The sequence below is a fragment of the Ischnura elegans genome, chromosome 5 (genome assembly GCF_921293095.1).
Source record: "Ischnura elegans chromosome 5, ioIscEleg1.1, whole genome shotgun sequence".
NCBI classification, from domain to species: domain Eukaryota; kingdom Metazoa; phylum Arthropoda; class Insecta; order Odonata; family Coenagrionidae; genus Ischnura; species Ischnura elegans.
In genome coordinates, this window is record NC_060250.1 from 85,580,159 (window position 1) to 85,598,783 (window position 18,625).

Here is an 18,625-nt window from a genome sequence, read left to right on the forward strand (position 1 = left end):
CAAAATAAACAAAACATGCCCAATATACATCATTTTGAGAGATTTTCTCACCTTGCTTTTAGCACATGACTCCAAGACTTTCGCAACAAATGGTACTACGTACAACAACTCCTGTTGACCTTTGTGATAGGCTTCCACTAACAATGATTTCAAGTCAATGTCCATTTGGAGAATGGGCAAATTTCTTCCCAAAGTCAACATACCAAGCCAGTGGCCTAAATTTTTTAGCAGCGATCGATCCGAGAAGTTGGCAATTCCTTTATCACTCCGCAAAAGAACCTGAAAATTACATATAAATCCAACCTTAATGGGTATCACTATTTAGGAAGTGTAACTGAGTAAAATTTAAGTTTTAGACATACATACCTTGATATTCCTAAATGTTTCCCTCAGAACTATTTTGTTAACCTCAGGAACTTTAAGTACATCCAAGAAATTTGAATACAAGACATGAAAATTGAGCTCAATGCTAGCTCTTTTCATAACCAAATACTGAGATACCCACGGCCAATACTCATCAGATATTATTTCTCTTAATTCTTCACACTGGAAGGAAAAAAAAAACAATTTTTACTCACCATCTACAACTTCAAATTATTTAAAAAAAGAAAACTAAAATATTGCCACCAACCTTTACAGAAAGATTTAACTGGCTTAAGTTGTTGAAAATAAAGGCAATTTTATCCTGAAGAGACTCTGGTGGAGCTGTCATCTTTTCCTCCTTTTCTGTAGCAACTAACAATGTGTCAATGTTTGTAGCGTTTGCAATGGAAGGCTGCAAAAAAATTGCATATAAATTTATGCATTTTAATCAAAACCCTTCAAAAGATGTAAATTGATCAAAACCAATTTTCTTCTCTGGAAAAACTTATAATTGATTAGAGCAAGAATAAATTATGACATTGAGGCAGTATGTACCTGGGTTTGGAAAAGTACTCTATATCAACAAATAATTTCCTCCCTCCAAATTTGTTAAGGTTCATTTTTGAAATAATATTCAAAACAGCAAAAAACCCTTAATTCACTAGGAATTCAAGAAGTAACCTTAGGAATGAATTTTTCTACAATTAACCATTTCGGCACATTAACGGCAGCAAATTAGCATAAATTCTATCTCTTATCTTGCATTGAGGTTTAAAACGTTATATAGTTGAATCCAAGTTTTACAAGTACGTCATTTTATTTTGCGAGTGATAGTCTTTGTCCCGCCAAATGGCCTATGTTTTACATGTAAAATAAATCAGATTTCACAAGGTCAAAAAGTTCCTTCCACAGTGTACGCTCAGTTTTACGACAGATATTTCTTGAGGGCGATGCAATGCTGAGCAAGCATTAACTATTATGCTAGGTATTATCTGTTTATTAAACTAAAACTACAACTTGTGCGTGAGATCTACAACACCTAAAACCAGATATGTCCCAGCATTTATTTGATTTATGGCCTTAAGTATGCTCCGTGCGCTCCCATATTACGTTCTTCTTTTCTTATGCCCAGTTATCAGTGGGAGGGGAATGGGAGGAAGATGACAGCGGGAGAGGGAGTTAGTTCTCCCCCCTCCTCTTTGGCTGGCTTCATCGCTATAATACTATAATAGGCTATGTCTTATGCGCGGGAACTTACATTGTAGTGAACCCCCCTCTATCTTTTCCAGTGTGAGGTATGGAAGTTGAAAGTGCAACATTGTTGTAGTTAGATGGGCGCCCTTACATTGACTCATTGACTTCAGACTTAAGGAAAGCTATATAGAGCAACATTACCTGCTGCTGCATGCTATCCGGCGATGCATATCTCGATATTTCATATATGCATCGGAATGTTATTCGATCAAGACATCATCAGCTATTGCCAAGTAGGAAAATCACAATGCAGCACAATGTAGCACGTAACAGAGTACCCTGCTAATCGGTAATGCTTGGCTTAAATAAGGATTATCAATACACTGAGTCCTCATTCTATGTCACCCCGTTTAACGTCATTTCGCGTTAACGTCACGAAAATTTTGAGACTGTCATTCATTTATCGCTCCTTTGCTTCGCGATAACGTCAAGTCTTTTAAATTTCGCACAAGAAAAAACGCGAAGCGGCGGGCGTTGCAGGTTGTTTGTTTTGAGGGCGGTAATACAGTCGGTCTAAACTAAGTTTAAAACGGTGTGTTTATTGTTAATTACGATTACGGTTTTAGCAAATTTTCTGCAAAATGAATTCTTAGGTAGGTGCGCAAGGCTTTACTTGAAATAATGGTTTTCAGGAACCTAAAAAGTGATTTCAAGGAATTTTTCCATGTAGAACTTGAGTTTTTGTCATCACTTTTTTCGCCGTGTTCACAATAATTTTGGTTCCTGTAACTGCGACGATGTTTCAGCGATGATGCCCAGGCGACCACCATAGCGAAGGCGAAAAGCAAACACAGGAAGGTACAAAAATGGGGAAGGATTTACGTCACTGCTGCTATTGTCTTCGATGAAGACAGGAACTCGTATTTATGCCATAGTTTGGCATTCCAATTGTAAAAAATGCTCCAGATATGATACGCTAAAATTTTTTCGCGTAGGAATTGTGAGGTCTAGGAGCCGATATTCACTTTTTACATTGTTTCTTATGGGATATTATGTTTCAATTAATGTCATTACGTTTATCATCACATTTTTCAGGAACGTTAAGTGACGTTAAACGAGGACTCGCTGTACTAGAAATGGGTCGAATAGCAGATTTCTCGAACTTGAATATCAAATTTGAATATTAAATCATTGCTCGAATATTCGAATACCTCGAGCGCAGCTACGATACAGATAGCGCTCGGCTTAAATAAGGATTATTAATACCCTATCAAACGAAGATAACTTTCCAACCTTCTGCAATTTTAATAGGTGATTATTAAGAGATGTTTCCCTGAGCCCTGTGCCTCATGCATGCATTGGTAATCTCAGATGATGTAAAACTCCTATCTACTCGTATAGCATCACGTCCCTGTGACGTCATGTAGAGTGGCATCGCATGGCCGCCAATCTGACCTTTTTCAAATGAGGTTAAAATTGACCATTAACATTCATCTAAACTAGGATTTCTAAAACCAAATAATTTGTATATTATGAATACCCTAATGGTGGGTAACGAATCACAATCAATGCCTTCTGTTTTCTTTGATGAAGGAAACTACCCAATTGTTGAACCCTCACTCCTGATACCTTTAAATTTTAAAATCAAAATTCCTTGGAGGGTGACAGCTCGTGATTGTGTATCCTTAGCATGTCTTTGCACATATTTATTGCATGTTCTTTAAAAAAGACCAAGGACATACAGAATTCAGATGATATTTTTTGCAATAACGGCGATGAAGGTGTAAATGTCATACATTAATTAAATTAATTAAACAGCACTCAAACGGATAAACACAGAAAGAAGCCCTTTAATTTATTAATTTATTGAAAGCTGTTTGATGGTATTTAGTTTTAGCTTTAGTTTTAACTCTTTAGAAAAATCTCTCCAATGAAGGCTGAACTACAGCTTTCTTCTCCTCTTGATAAAGGAGCCTATAGCAGGCAGTCTCTCTATAAAAAAAAATCACTTACAGACTATTGCTCGAAAGTCCGGAATTAGCGTACAAAAGTCAAGTAAAAGGTGTCACTTTGGAACATACGAAAGTGTGAATTGTAGTGAAGTTGTGTGTACAAAAGTTGAGGACCGCCTGTAACAATATCCCTTTAATATCATAATCACAATGAGATTATGCTTTCAAAATGATTTCATTATGATTTCATTATGATTTCAATCCCATAAGTTTGGTTGAGTACAGTGGAACCCAGCTAAAGCAAGCTATTGTGAGACCCCCACCATTATGAGAGATAGCCGAGGCACCGTCAATTGACCCTATAATAAGCATGTAAAAAAATTCGTTTTTGCGAGGCCCTTTTGGTGTTGGCACTCCCCATGGCGAGAGTTTCCATCACCGGAAAACCTTCACTAAGAATCCCTAATATCTGAAATTTCTGGCAATCTATTAGAAATGAAGTTAACATGGAGTGCTCAGTCTCAAATTCATGTAATACTCTGTCGTTTGATAAATAAGTAGTTAATTTTGATGAATATATTGTGGCATTAAAACTTGAGAATGCTCAACTTCTTTTGTTCCTCGGGCGGCAGAAAGCAGTCGGAAGCATACCCGCATGTCCGTGAATAAAAACACCGAACACGGCTAAGCAAGAAAATAAAAATAATAGAGTAATATGAGAGTGGCATGATTAATTTATCTTCTTATTTGCTCTTCACAATAAAAAAAAAGCGCCCAAGGAATGTAGACCATGAAGAGTTAGAAGGAGCTTTGTTCGGGTAGTATGGCCTACTTCAATCTGCGAGAACTTCTAAGAAAGAGGCTATGTCTAAGCCTAATGTGGAGTACAGTAAAACTTTGATTTTACGCATTTGGAGGGACCGAAATATGGGCACTGTGTAAAATCAAAGTGTGTAAAATCAAGAGTTGGTATTGAGGTGGAGTATAGTTTTCAGGATAACACTTGCTCATTATTTTTAGAATGCTTCGTCTTACACTTTTGTATAGTTCTGATTTAAGCCAGAACCGGAACAAGAAAAAGTCTCCTATGTGAGGTTTTACGATAAAAGACCATGAAATCCTTTTCGATCGCATCAGATATATGTTTCCCAGATTCAATTACTCATATGGAGGTTAGAAATTGAAGCCTAATAATCTCATTTACTCACAAGCAACACCACAGATGACGTGTTACCTTAAGAGAAACAACGTTGCATTCCTGAACAGTGTTTCCCTTGGTTGAATAACATGGTAGAATTGCTAGCATTTCTGGCACTAAAATTACTTCTGTTACCCTGGATAAATTTCGGAATGGTGATACTAAATGCTCGCAGAGAAGCTAATTTTCGAAAATATACTCATAAAAAGCAGTTTTCAGGAAAACCACCTGCAGACAAAAAAAGATTGGAGATTGAAGAAATGAGATATATGAGGATAGTCACCCAAATTAACCCCATTGACAGGGAGCAAAATTTTGCTTATACATCACAAAGGCTTTACACCCTGTGGGCCTGGGTTCAAGTCCTGGAAGAGGCAGACACTTACCAGAGATGGCCCTATCCCTACTTGAGTGTAATGTGGATTGCACTTCCAGTGCACCACTCTGTCCATTAGATGGGACATTAAGTCCTGGTCCCTTTTGAGCCTATCATTACAACCTGGTTAATGCCAACATAGGGTTCCTATCCCCCCAGCCCTTACTTCATGGCGCTAATGACCCCAGCTGTCCGTTACCTCCTTCCAAATAGCATACCATAGGTAATACGGAGCACGCAGGACCCGGGATATTCGGAAATTCAGATTTTTCCGGTGTTAAGATCACTTTTTTAAATAACGGCGAAACTACCGTCATGCCGCCAGTGATGAATAACAAATGATTAGTAGTCCGGAAAAATTTTCCCTCTTTATAATTTTTACGCATTAAAAAATCATTTTCCCATTAAATTTTAGCATTAGTAGATTGAATCTACCGGGGATAGCTTCTCTGTCGGCATTCTTCCGCGAATTCAGCGCCGGAACCTTCGACTCACAAGCCGATGTGTGACTCATCTTCGCGTAATATTTTGCTCCCCATATCTGATAACAACACCGGACACTTTTTGTATTTCGATTTAATGGTGCTAAGCCATTCCTGAATTTAAAGGGACTGCCTTATCACTCACGTCTTGAATTTGACTTCAATGATTACATGACGATTGACGACGCGAGTTATTCTCCGAGGGCATTAACTCCAGTTCCGTTAAAAATAAACGCTTGCCATCTAACGGAGTTAAGCTAATAGCTATTCAAGATCCAACCATGTTTCATTTAAACCCACTGACAATGAGATACAAGTTGAGTCAGTTCTGATAAGCGCGCCGCGCAATCAACTTTCCCTCGCCTCCATTCGTCCCGCAGATGTGGGGTTAGCCCGCGGAATAAGACAACGCATGCTGCTTTTACCATCGTGTTGAATCACCATCGACTTACGTCCATACTAAGAGTACGACTATCTTTATTGGATCATCTTGGAAGCCAAAATTTGGCACGGGAGGATTTTTAACGACTCATTTCGCTGGGGCGACGGAAAGCATAGCGTTGGCAAAATTCTAGAAAACCTTCCGTTGGGGATAGATATTCCGTAGTTCATAATTCCTGATTAACGACCATCTACTGTAATTGCAATAAATATGTTATAAACAGCGTCGACCAATAAGTCGAATAATAAACGAAAGGTGATAATGTTAATATCTCCGGCGATCATCTGTCAATCAATAATAGTTACGAATACACGGCGATTGCCGTATGTTTTAGGTTTCGATATCCTTCAACGGCAAATTTTAACTAAGAGCGATATTCGCGTTCGTAAAGGAGACTGAAATATTACTGAGAGGGCGCAGGGGGAAGCAATAATTAGATTCGCGATGTTTTTAGTTTCTCGCTCAACAGCGCGACGTCATTTCAACCGTTCCTGTATTCATTTTTGCAACCCATTGAGACGAATAAATAACCTAACTTCATATTGCTTCAGTCGGGATTTTCAAAACAAGTCGAAATACAACTGCGTAAAATCAAGATTAGAGGCCTCTTTGGGGCTGGGGTTATGCTGTGCAAAATCGAAAAACTACGTAAAATCAAGAAAAGATGTAAAATCGAAGTTTCACCATTGCAATTCCCTATGCTTTCCGGCCGGACTTGAGTGTCGCTGCGTAAAAACGAGACTTGATGTAAAATCAAAGTGCGTAAAATCGAAGTTTTACTGTATTTCAGGGATAGAATGGGAATTGAGAACTTCAAGAGTTCGGAAGGTTGGTTATACTACTACAAATCACCAAAGCGTTATCTCCCATCATAATTGCTGATGATGCCTGCGGTGTAAACCCGAAGTCGTGAAAAAAAGGACTATGATCCTTAGGATCTTAAGAAGTATTCCCTGCGTGATATAACATAGATGAAATGGAACTCTTTTACAACCTACTCCCCAACAAAATCCTCACAGTACGAGGTATTTCTTGCAATGATGCTTCTAGATGTAGGTAGTGCACCTTAGCAATGATGTAGGATTTACGATACAATGGTACTCAGCATGAATTGTCCGGATGGACGTATTTATTCTCTGTTGCATTTAAAAGTAATAGTCACGATCACAATGTACTATTCACAAGGGTGAACTATTCGCCTCAGTGGTCGGAGTTGTACCGGTGCTCTCTTCCGTCACCCGGGCACCCGAGCATACCCTGGTGGTCACTGGAAGAACTCACAGAACAACTGACTCTCGTTTGGTGCCATGTCGTCAGCATTTGGCTCCGTTATCAGCTCTTTACATACACCACCACGGGTCATTGGTCAGAGTCATACTGGCATTCTCCTCCATCACCCGGGAAGAACTCACACAACAACTGACTCTTGTTTGGTGCCATATCGTATGCATTTGGCACTGCCACAGATGGCATATGTGAAGAGCTGATGCTGCGCTTTTAGTTTATATAATTTAAAAAATTCTGCATTTCCTTTTAATGTTTCTCAGGCATTACTGAGAATGTTAAATCAATAAATTTATGCTTGTAAGTTTTATTGGCCTTGGGCTCCATCAGATGCATATGCCTTTCTGGATCTTTGCCGCAAATATTACCAATGTGAGTTATATTTGTCCCAGTTTCTTGTATCTTGCTTTTGATTTACTTAAGTGATATCAGCATAATATCTGCATTATATTTATTCGTGAAATAATATCACGTGAATATCTTTTCATATGTTACCAATTTTAATTCAAATCGTTTTTACTGCGGTGCCGTGATATACTCAAGTGTATTATTTCAAATGCGTCGCGAGCATAATACTCAAAAAGGAACTTTTTTTTAACAACGACAATTTTAATCACATTATTTTGCATGTTTAGCGAACTTTTTACCGTAGATAATGAAGACATTACATTATGTGATAAAAAAAGTCTTCCGAGGCAGGATCGTTTTACAACCTTCCACCATTTTCATCTGCGGAAACAAATGCAATACGTTATTTCACTTTACTGCCATTTAACGTACAAGAACAATAAACATAAACCAATGGAAGCATTTGAGGCATTAAATAACCACGATACAGTTTTATCAGTTATTTTTGAATTTTCAGTGGAATATACCAAAATAATCGAATGATCACGTAAATGCACTAATTAAGTACAGCAGACTCCCGATTATCCAGCTGCGGTATATCCGTGCATGATTTTCACTCTTGCTCAATAATTCCCGTGATCTTTATAAAAAAATAAAATCGGACGCAAAATCATCAGAATAACTGCATTAATGCTAGGATACACCGGGTTTATTATTTCTGTTAGAATCCTCTTCGTAAAATGGAAGCGATCGCACGATAGATGCATTCACGGGAGCACCTTGTTCCTGTTCTCCAAGTCTCCGCGCTCCGTGATCACAGATACGCGTCCCGCAGCAGTTGCAACTTGGGCGATTTGTGCGAGACGCGACTACGTGGTGTGGTGCCTGACAGTGTAGTTTCCGAGGTCGAGCAATGGTTTTGTAATAATAATAATAATAATAATATATTGTCTGTAGAGATGGGTCGAATAGCAGATTTCTCAAACTCGAATATCGAATTCGAATATTAAATCATTGCTCGAATATTCGAATACCTCGAATACTAGAATTGCACAAAGCATATTATTTCTTTAAGCTTCTTATTTCTTACTAAGTTTCTATTTCCCTTGATGAATGTATAAATAAAAAGGTATACAGTGGAACCTCGATCTATCGTTTTTCAGGGGGGACGAGAAAAACGATAAATGTGGGAATGTTTGACTAGGTTGCCTATGCAGCAGGAAACCCAGGATTTTGGCGAGTAATTAAGATTTCCTTTAAAGGATTCAAACCGGAATTTAGCTGATTAATGGAATATTTTAATTTTATGGAAACAATTTGGGCTAATAGTTGATTCAACTAACATCTCTTTCAAATATCCAACGGGGACACACCACCTCACGAAAAAATGATTGCATGCCATCTCGGCTTTTACACTGCTACGATGGATTTCTGTCTAATGTATATATTCTTATCTACCAAACTCCATTTCTGCGGCACGCCAATCTGATACTCGGCTTCATCCAACTTCTTATTATCAACAGGTAGCTCGCTTTACCCTCACTCCTACTGTCAAGTGCTAGCAGACAAATGATTTTTATTCAGTATGGCACTTATAAATTGTTTGAATAGTTTGTTGTTATTTAAGTAAGGAAATTTAGTGATGCAAAAAAAATCACCTTTCGTCTGGATTTATGCTTACGTTTATCGGATATTAGAGATGTGCGAATAGTATCCACAAATACTCGAATAATTATGGTAAAAGTACGACCTCGAATACTTTGAATTTTGCGCCATACACTGTCACACGCAAGTCATTGGTAGTTGACTCAGAAACAATGTAGAGGACTCTACTCATTTAATGCATGAAGTGCCGTTTTAGGCAAGTTGACGAACTACATCAAATTCACGGAAGAGTGGTGAACATATATTGTCCGACGTGGGGAACCGAAAATGATCGGGGGGAAAAATCCGAAAATGAACGTTTAGTATGCTTTGCGCAATTCTAGTATTCGATGCATTCCAAATTTGAGATATTCGAATATTCGAGGTATGATTTAATATTTGAGTCAGAGAAATCTGCTATTCGACCCATCTCTAGTTTAAACATATAAACACGCAATATCGCTTTGACGCTCTCCATTTTCACAGCAATTGATCACTTTAAATTTCTCTTCTAGGTTTATGCTTTTCCATGATAGCTTCTTGATTTTTCTACCCACATTCCTATTTTTTGTCATTGTTCTCTTGGTTTGTACTCCATATGGCTCTATCGAAATCACCTACTGCTGGGTAACTGCTGCGCTGTATTCTTGAGATGCAGAGGGCCTATGGCTGCTGGGAGGGAATGAAGCCATTGTGTTTGAGACTCTCTAGTGGACCCTTCTATGTGTTGATGCTATTCGTACGGAACTTGGCCACCGCTCCATTTTTCCTCCGTGAATACCGATGGCCTTGAAGGCTTGAGGCATGGACCCTCTACGTTGAAGTCAATTCGCTCAATAACGTTAGATGGCAAAAATTACATCTCAAACAGTATTGCTTACAAAAAATCTAATTTCCACTAGCTCCTAGCTTAATTAATGATCTCACTAATGTCATTCTTTTACTGAGGTGAGATTAATGACTTTGGTAGGCCGGCTATCTGGACCAGTAATGATTTCAGCCAAGTGATGGTGACGAGTAATGATTTTGGCCATTGCACAACAATGGATTTCAATTAATATAAGAACAAAGAAGAAGATTAGAGGCAAGTAATACTATTAATTTGCATAAAATGATAGCAATTTCATGTTTACTTAGCGCAAGTTCACATTTTATCAAGAGAGCATTAAAGGTATTTGATTAGGCAACACAGCGTTGGGATGTTTCCGTGAGGAACGAATTTGCGCTATATCGACATTGCGCTAGGCAAGGCATGGGTGTACCGTTGGTGGAGGCAGAAATCTAAGTCTCCATTGCATTTTTCCAACTATTTCTTTGCTTAAAATGTTTTAAATAACCTTATAAATATGCCGTTTTTGGTCTCATTCTTTTTTAAATGACGTGTAGATTACTAATATTTCAATCTAATAAAATAATAATACCAACTGCCCAAGAACTAAAAGGTCAGCGGGCGAGAAAGGGGGAGGCATGAAAAAAGGGTTTCTTTTGTTCTCGAGTAACTTGATATTTTCTTTCGTAGCTAAGGTCTTCCCAATACGATCCATGCGCGAGCTGGAATCTTTTGTTAGATTTTGGAGAAAAGGAAAGCTTAGAGGGGGGAGGCGAGTGCTGAATAGAGGGGGATAGCGGATCTTGGGAAATACGCTAATATTTCTCTCCCATGGCGCTAAGCTTTTCCCTATGGTAGTTCAATCTCATGGTGAAGATTCAAACTATGTGCCTGTCGTAATTAGCAATAAAGACACACTGCGTGTATTTCGTCACATTTTCGTCAAATGATGGATGCGGGAAAATTATAAATTGGGACCGCTCTTATTCAACGCTAGTATTCGAGCTATGATATACTATTCTAATTCGATATTAGAGTTCGAGAAATCTGGTATTCGACACATCTCTAATTTTTAATGATTCTTCATTTTAATATTATTTTAAATTACCGTTTTTAATGATGTTATTGATGCAAATTATCTCATTAAATTTGAAATAAAAAGTTGATTTTTAAAATGTATTTGATATATACCTATTTATTTACACATTCATCAAGTGAAATAGATGAAAGACATTTAATATGGTTTGTGCAATTCTAGTATTAGGTATTCGAAAAATGAGATATTCGAGTATTCGAGCTATGATTTACTATTCGAATTCGATATTCGAGTTTGAGAAATCTGCTGTTTGACCCATCTCTATCGGATATAAATTTCTCTGTCGCCGCACCACTCCTGTTCCTGTGTAACTGTCCGCAATAGGTATATTGGCTATTATTTACTCCACCTCCAGTAAAGTGACAATTCGCGATAGTGAGTGTTTATTTGAGCACCATGGGGTCTCGTTTTATCGTGGTTGCACTGCATGAATAATTCACAATTTCATTTTGTGACATTTCCTCAACAGATTCGAGAAACATGCATTGTCATCTTGGCAATGCTATTGCAATCTCACTGGGCTCTCAATAGAAGAAACCAATGCAACCAATATGGTACGCTATGTTTACTAGAGATACTCAAAAATAATTTTTATCAGGAGTTTTCAGGAGCCTATCCCAAGTTATGCTACTGTAAAAAAATATGGCTTGGGTAAGACACCAGATATTGTGGATATAACGATTATATATCTAGACCCAACTGTCTTCTGCCCTATAATTATTTGTGAGAACAAAAAATTTCTTCTTTGCCAACCATCAAAAAAAAACTTACCCTAGCTGTAATGGGTGCTGTGCTAGTGGTAGACTTAGCCATTGTAGTGGTAGTTGTGATGGTTGTGGACGTGACAGTTTTGTAACAAGTGGTGACCACTGGAGATGGAATAGGTGCTACCATTGCAGCAAGATTAGATGGCAATACAGGCCCCTGAGGTCGAGTAGGAGGTTCTTGTGATTGAAGACCATATTCCACATACTGGAAAGGGTAAGAAAAAAACTTTGTTATTACATGATATCCCCAACAGCCACTGGAAGTGAAGAAGCTATTCTGATGATTAGGTATTTGAGAAAATGAGTTACATCCATTGCATTTGAAGTTTTTTTTTATAATTCCTTCTGCACATGAATTAAATCTATGAAATAACATCCACATAAAGGCCATGAAAAAATTAAACAATGCCTAAAAGTAAACTATTTTATTATCAAACACTAGTCTAAAAATTCCACAAGGTCACTCACAAGACACAATAATCAATAAATTCCTTATTTAATAGGGAGCAAGTTAAGAGTAAAAAACTATTTTAGCCACCTCCTTAGTAAAAATATTTTTGAGACAAACTTTACACCCTACACTTATGAATCACATGAAAAAGAAATAGGATAGTTTTACGATCCAATCTTTTTTGTTCATTCACTTTTACTTTGACAAGTTTATCTGTATTTGAAATAATCAACTTAAAAGGACTTGGACACCGACAATAAAAAGGCAACTGAATTTTTTTCTAAAAAGAAATGTATGAGATTTCTACTTTTCAATGCATGTACTTTGTAACACTACCTTGACTGTTATCACTATCACTATCCTTCATGCCTTACCTCAATCAAATGGGCAGGGAATTCATGAAATGATGGAATGGCTGCTATGTGCTCACAATATTTCTGATATTCTTTTAACCTGGTTTTAAACCTATCCAAGGCTGCAATTCCAAAGTAATACATTTTACTCCCATGAGGCTTTTTCAAGGCATCAAGAACAATTCTCAGTGCCAAACCTAAGTAGAGATAACTGCAAAAGAAATGTAACTTATTAGAAATACAAGCATACAAAGGAAATAAGAAATTAAGCAATCAGGCTAAATGAAAATGTATCTTCAGAATTCAAAGGGACCAAGATTTAACTCATTTGAATTGATGGAAACCCACAGTGGCTTTCACAAAACTCTGTTCTTGGACCTCTAGCTTTACACAGCAATGGATGGTTCAGGTGTCTTTTAAATCAGTATTTAAATGTTTAACAATTATTCACTTTCATGATTTTCTTTAAAAGTCAAAATGAGTGAAACAAAGGAACAATCATTTTTTCAAGCTACTTCTTCTTTGACTTAAATTATCAGAGCCATTTAGAATTTTTTAAAGAAATCACTTAATTCTTCTTTCTTAGTCTAAATCCATACACAAAATTACTCAATTGGCTCCTGTAGCAAGAGCTATCGAGAAGACAGACATGATAAATCATGTTTTCCACACGCAGTGACAATTTCTCTTAATTTAAACAAATAAAAGGATATGCGAAGCTTTTATCTATTCTCCTATAGTACCACAAAGATTAATTTCATTCAGATATTTTTTTGAGAATCCTTAAAACATTAATTTATTCACAGATTCCTAATTTTTTTAACCAGCATTCTTCAGCACATATTTTCCTTCACTTCCTATGTTTATTAGAATGAGATTAGTTTTAGCAGTATCTTGTACCAACAAAGCAAACTTTAAAAAAAATCTAATCCTTAACTGATACCCAAATAATGTTTTTATTTTTGAAAGCTTTTCATACGCATTGACACTTATTTAGCTTCTTTTTGTTGGTTGTTTTTTTTTTTTTTGCACTTTTACTCTGATCAATGGATATAAGATATGATGAAATGATAGCAGTCGTGGCCACAGTAATAAGTCTATCCATTACTATGTTCAACAGAGGCAACAGTTTTATTTCACTCTAATTTTATGTAAAATCATAATAGAAGTTAGTTATTATGTTAGACGTTTCAATGAATTAAGTGAGATTGCTGCAGTATTATGCATTACAGTTACATTATTTACCTCACTAGGCCATGTTCAATAATACCACCAAATAATTGTGCAGTAATATATAACTCCTTTTCAGGATAGTGAGGAAAAAACTTGTATTCCTCAAACAAGTTCCTGAGCATACAGTTGAAGACATCCTGAAAGAGGAAAACAAGGAACACAAAAATCAGTTCATTTCCCAAATTTAAACAAAGTGAGATGAAGAAAATAAGGAAAAACATGACCACACTACACTTGAATTGATTAAAGACCATTCAACATGATATAATAATATAGTGAAATACCGAGTCCAATTTTGACACAGTATATTACCTGATACAGTAAAACCTCTCTTAAACGAAACTCAAGGGACCGAAATTTTGCCGTTTCGTTGATCGGGAGTTCGTTCCCCGGAGGTGATACGCACGTTGCATCATCCTAGGGGCTCGGAAATTGAAGCAAGTCTGCATGCGTTATCTTCATTCTACCTTCACATACAGGCATCCCCCGAGTTACGTATGTCTCGACTTACGTAAATCCGTACTTACGTAAGCGATAACCGTATTTAAAATGATTACGTTAATTTTCGAATGCGAGCAGGAAGAAATATATATTCGCTCGTACAACCTATGGTAGAAAAAATATCGAATAGTTATCGAGTTTTTTACATGCTACAAATAACAAAGTGACCCATTTTTGTCATTCCTCGAAAGAATTTTCATTAATTTATGTATAAAAATCGCTTATAAATCCCAAGCCAACAATCAACGTGAAAATTTGCAGTTCTAGCGATGGATGTGGTTGCGCTCATTCCTGTACGATACAACTTGTTATACAGCATGCACACCCGAACTCAGACTTTCAACGATTTTAAAATTGTATCCTTAAGTTTGGAAATTTCCATCTATGGAATTAAAAGAAAATGAAGTTCAAGCAGAAATCTTTAACGCGGAAAAGAATTGTTTAGTAACCACGTAACGGCATTAAAATTTGAGTGTTGGCAATGAACTCCGCGAAAAAGTTGACACACGATACTAATTGCGTAATTGTTTACATGCTTCTGGCGGAAAATTTTATTGAGCTGCATTTTCTCGTTCTCTCATATTGTGTAAATGAATTAATATTGCGTCATTGATAGCTTTCCCCACTAACTTTGTTGCACGTTTATGACGGAGTTGGCTGAATAAATGCTCACTTTTAATTAGCTTCGTGCTTTGGAAATACTATTCGATGTTTCCAGCGAAGTAAATATTCAAATGATGATATTTTCACGTTATTTTATTGAGATTTGAGAGAATGACAGTATGTTTCCGTGCGTGAAAGATTGAGTGTATGTGCGTGAATCTAAGAATATAGTAAGTTACTGGTATTTTTTGTGTGTTATTTGCTCGTAATCCTAGACACTCCTACGTGTATTAACTGTGACAGTGAAACCACCAGATTCATCGATCAACGTAATATATAAAAGGCAGAAGATATAATGATTATAGGTAGGTAGATAATGCATTCTTTGGGGCCTTAGATCGCTGTATAACATAATGAATCAATTTAAGTACCTATTCAGTTTAGTAATGTAGCGTTGAGATACCGCACTTTCCTGAATCCACGCGATGTCAACTCTGGGAATAATATTACGCATTTTGATTGGCAATGCTCGAGATGCAACTCTCAGACTATATTAATGTTTATCGATTTTGTATCTAATAACGTAAGAATACGCGGTAGAGTTCATGAATATCGCAGTGAATTGAATGAAACTTCACCGAGAATTTACCGCGCATTTCTCCGCTGAGAATTTCACCGCTCCGATCGCAATCTCTGAAGCACTAACGCAAAGGTTCGACTTACGTAAATTTCGACTTACGCAGAGTCTGCCGGAACGCATCTCTTACGTAACTCGGGGGATGCCTGTACTTCAAAACAGTGCTTATTTCTTCAGCTGCAATGCAAATCGCGGGCAATAGACCACATTTAGGAAGCCTCAGTTCGTATTATTCAATCACTTCGCATGCTTTTTCATCGGTTTTCAAAAATGTATGCAACGTAGCGGTGAGTGCGAGGCCATCCCTTTATTCTCAATATTTGAAATAGAGTACATGTATTCGCGAAGTTTACACTGAAAAATTAAGAATTCGATAGATTTGACCATTACTAATATAAAGTTAAAGTAACAGCGCCAATTATAGCTTCATCATGAAATTAAGATCGCTCTACCATAACGGCGCGAGTGCGACTTTCGTCGACCCATTAAAGCTCAGTGGGTGGCAGCATTTCTTTATAGTAGTCGAATCCAGAATACTCCATAGCAATATTTGCGGTCGCGGGCTTCGTAAATAATTCATTGTACTAGCATCATTTCCATCGCATTCCGGATAGACAACTGCCGATAAGAAAACATCTTGAAAGGCCCTATGCAGGAGTTCTCGATGTAAAATACGTCACGATTTTGAAAAATGAGTTTTCGAGAAATTATATTCTGCAACCCTCAGTTCGCTGGCTTCGCGGATTACGAAATTTGAGTCTATTCTAGTGAACTCATCAAACGACCCTTCAATATTCATGACTTTTGAGAGACCCTGCCAGGATTCACGGCTTTCGTCATCACTCTCCATCGCGTGGTCGCAGTTGACTGCAAACCGAATTGACAACTCCCGATAAGAAAACAGCTTGGAAGGCCTCATGCAGGAGTTCTTGAAGTAAAATAAGTCACAATAATGATGCTGTTGACTGCAAACCCGGTTTTTGCAAAATAACTAAATATGGTGACAGGTGCGACACGCTTCCAAGCTTTGCAAAGCCCTTGCATTACCTGCAAAATGGTCCTCTTCAATTTCGCCGATCCCTTACATCCATTCGACAAACCAAAAACTCCACTAAAATCCGACGGTAATGCCGCTTTGCCGCAGAAATGACCCCTTGGTCAAGAGGTCGCAACTTAGCTATTGCAGTTGGGGGGAAGAAAATAACACGCACATTTTTTATTGTTAGTCCTATGTTTGGGCCCGTGCAGCGATCGAGGAAGAAATCTACTTTCCCCATGAGTGCATCAACTCCCGCCAACCACCGCTGAATTAATCCCGCTGTCATTCATGGATTTTTGCTGCTACCACAGGGGTGAGGCATCACCATTGGCCCAGTCTAAACATGGCATGTTAAGACTGTGTCGTCTTCTTCATGCAACAATTGACGGGCGTCACAAACCTTTTTCTCAGGAGAAAATCAACACCGCTTCACATCACGTTAGGACATCGCTACAATCGCCGACAGACAGAGACTGACCTTTAGTATAAAGCACTCAATTCAAGTAACGTCTAGATCAATGGGAAATGCTGGCTTTCGTGTCTTAAGTGCGAATATTTTTTATCCAAGATTGCGGCAAATGCAGAAGTTTCTCCTATTTTTTAGATGATGTTGAAATAAACAGTGTGAATGAAACAAGAGTAACTACTGAGTCATATATTAAAGATAATTAAGAGATGCAAATTTTGGCTTTCATCTTCTAGCGCGCACATTGTATCTTCCGTAATTTAGTTAAATTTTAAAGAAGTTATCCAAGATGGCGGCCAGTGAAAAAAAATGCTTCTCGGAATTTACGCGTTGTAATTCTGTTAAGTATCTTAAACAACCGTCAAAAGAATGCGTTCGAAGTACATAGCTCTAGATATCATATCTTTGAGCGTGTAAATATTGGGACATTGAGTTATTTACGAAAGTCAGCATTAACATTTTTCGCAATTCGCCGCGAGTTGGGGTCGGCGGAAACACACGACGGAAGGCTATGGTTACGGTTAATAATGACGATTCTGATTGGCTTATTCAGTGGAAGTCTCTGATTTGCCCTCCAACGCTACGAATATTAAATTATTCATATGAAAATAAAAATTTAACCGGAAAAATTGGTTATTGGGAGGTGAATTTCACTCGATCGCGCCGAAATTTCATTTCGTTGATCGGGAGTTTTCGTAAAAGAGGAGTTCGTTCATCGGGGTTTTTCACTAATGAGTTTACATAGGCAATTGGCCGGACCAATAGCATTTGTTCGTTGAACGGAGTTCTTCGTTTAGCGGGAGTTCGTTAAGGTGAGGTTTTACTGTACATAGTAATATAGAATTTATGTTATATCAGTCATATTGAGTCAACGCCAAAATACAATTTAAAGAAGGCACTCAAACTTCACTGTTAACCGTAGTAGTGAGTATAATATTTACCTGCTCTCTTTTATTAGGAGATTCTTGAAATTTCTTAAGCATGTCCAAAACCTCATCAATTGTTAAAGTTGGATGGGGAGGATGATTGTATATCCTTTGGAAATAACTATTGGCCTCGTCCTCTACCTCTTTTGACACAGTTGGAGGCAGTTCCGGTATCAAATTTGAATTGTCACCTATGAATGAATGAAAATAAATTAATAGGCAGAAAATAAATATATGTTGATATGAAATTAGTTGTAAGAGTTACGTTTAACTTTCAACTGTTAAAATATCTGAAGTCTTGTAAATATGGAAACACTGCTATAATTATAGAATGAAAAATCCACAGAGAAAAAATCATTCCCCTTGACCAGGATTAGAACCCAGATCCCCCAATTTCTGGTCGAGTGCTTTAGCCAATTAAGCTACCGAGGCGTTATTCCT

General features: G+C 37.5%; 1 protein-coding gene across 6 annotated transcripts in view; it reads right to left on the reverse strand.

Moving 5' to 3' along the window:
- The window catches only part of LOC124159168 (CCR4-NOT transcription complex subunit 1), a 60,229-nt gene that overhangs the window by 25,163 nt on the left and 16,441 nt on the right, over window positions 1–18,625 (reverse strand). For all 6 annotated transcript variants that reach the window (XM_046534789.1, XM_046534788.1, XM_046534787.1 and 3 more), the window contains 7 exons: window positions 18,200–18,375; window positions 14,025–14,149; window positions 12,801–12,990; window positions 11,980–12,180; window positions 632–775; window positions 367–546; window positions 52–279 (listed from right to left, as the gene is read on the reverse strand). In XM_046534789.1, the coding sequence (XP_046390745.1) occupies window positions 52–279; window positions 367–546; window positions 632–775; window positions 11,980–12,180; window positions 12,801–12,990; window positions 14,025–14,149; window positions 18,200–18,375 (1,244 nt within the window). The remainder of the gene's footprint in view (window positions 1–51; window positions 280–366; window positions 547–631; window positions 776–11,979; window positions 12,181–12,800; window positions 12,991–14,024; window positions 14,150–18,199; window positions 18,376–18,625) is intronic.